The 1,614-nt window shown below is 57.4% G+C and overlaps 1 protein-coding gene across 5 annotated transcripts in view; it reads left to right on the top strand.

Annotated features, from left to right (window-relative positions):
• POLR3E (polymerase (RNA) III (DNA directed) polypeptide E (80kD)) overlaps window positions 1-1,614 on the top strand; it is a 33,494-nt gene that overhangs the window by 23,707 nt on the left and 8,173 nt on the right. For all 5 annotated transcript variants that reach the window (XM_010837184.1, XM_010837185.1, XM_010837183.1 and 2 more), the window contains 2 exons: window positions 1,097-1,156; window positions 1,263-1,420. In XM_010837184.1, the coding sequence (XP_010835486.1) occupies window positions 1,097-1,156; window positions 1,263-1,420 (218 nt within the window). The remainder of the gene's footprint in view (window positions 1-1,096; window positions 1,157-1,262; window positions 1,421-1,614) is intronic.

Below are 1,614 nucleotides of genomic sequence, written 5' to 3' on the forward strand. Positions count from 1 at the left end.
TTGCTCCTCCCTCCTCTCGGACCCTGGAGTCTTCAGTTTCATAAGAACCTTTGAGTTCTTAGCCTGGAAGCCCATAGGTAGATTCTGACCTGGGAGCCATTTGACCTGAGTGGTGTTTTTAAAATACTGACTTACTGTCTATTTTTACAAAAAGCAATCAGACTCACGCTAGATTTCTACTTTGTCATAAATAATTGGACAGTCTGGTATCACTAACCCCCAAACAGCAGCCACTTGGAACGCGGCTGACACTCCCCATTCACCACAGTCCCTGGCATGCTGTTCCCTGCACTGTGGCTGTGGGCTTTAGCAACTCCTGAGCTGGCTCGTCCCTCACCCCTCACCCTTTCCCCCCCCCCCCCCCCCCCCTGCGCTTATCCAGAGCTGAAGTCCCAGCCAAGGCATCCCTCCTCAGGGCTTGGCCTCTGAGCTGCTGTGGCCTGCACTGCCTGCCTTGACCTTGGCAGTGGGCTTTGAGTTTGCAGCAGTGTCGCCTTGGAGCTGTCTGTGGCGACCTTGGTGAGCTCATGCACAGGTCTGATCACACCAGGCAGCCCTAAGCTGTTTAGGAGAGTGTCTCCATTTTCTCTTTTCTCACCTGGGTGTCCTGGCTCCTTGGGGTACTGAGCATCTAGATGCCTATGTGGTTTATTTTCATCTCTGGGGATCAGGGTGCAGCGGCATCGACTCCCACGCTCACTCATGGCACATGTGCGCTGCTCACCCTTAGCCGCCTGCAGCTCTTCTCTGTTCATGCAGACACTGTCACATGGGTTGTCTGGGAGAGGGTGTTGTTGGATCTGACTTGTCGTCGGTGACATACGGGCAAGGCATCCCCCACCCCAGGAAGCTTCTGTGGTGTGGAGTGGATCCAGCTGCCCTCCTGGAGGTGGTGGCCGTGGAGCTTCTTCACAAAGGAGGAGACGGAGGCTCTGAGTGGAAGTGACTGCCCACAGCCAGGGTCCAGACCCAGTCTGCCTGACACCCCTGCCTGGCTAGGAGCCTCTGCGCCCTCATCCCAGGCTCCCAGGACAACAGCAGGGGCTTGGGGGACAGTCCTAAGAGTCCTGGAAACACACCTCTTTTTCTCCCTCAGATGTGGAAGTTCACCCAGAGCCGGTGGGTGGTAAGGAAAGAGGTGGCAGCGGTGACCAAGGTAGGTGATGTCCTGTTTGATCTGAGGCTTGGTCCCACTACTGCAGGGACGGGGGCTGAGTGGGGCTTTCGGGCTGGGCATGCCTCACCTGGCCCCCTCCCCGCAGCTCTGCACGGAAGACGTGAAGGACTTTCTGGAGCACATGGCCGTAGTGAGGATCAACAAGGGCTGGGAGTTCATTCTGCCTTATGACGGGGAGTTCATCAAGAAGCATCCAGACGTGGTGCAGCGGCAGCACATGCTGTGGACAGGCATCCAGGCCAAGTAAGAGCCTGTCGGGCAGACGAGGGGAAAGGACTATCACATCGTCCCCAGCCACCCTTGCCTCCAGTGGGGAGCACAGCCTGGTGCAGCTGGGATGATGAATGCCAGTTTGGAGCTGTGCACACTCCACTCAGGTGGACTTGGCTGCATGATCCCAGAACCCCCCTGGCAGAGGCCTGGCACAGCCCCTCCTG

The sequence above is a fragment of the Bison bison genome, unplaced genomic scaffold, assembly GCF_000754665.1.
Source record: "Bison bison bison isolate TAMUID 2011002044 unplaced genomic scaffold, Bison_UMD1.0 scf7180017864072, whole genome shotgun sequence".
NCBI classification, from domain to species: domain Eukaryota; kingdom Metazoa; phylum Chordata; class Mammalia; order Artiodactyla; family Bovidae; genus Bison; species Bison bison.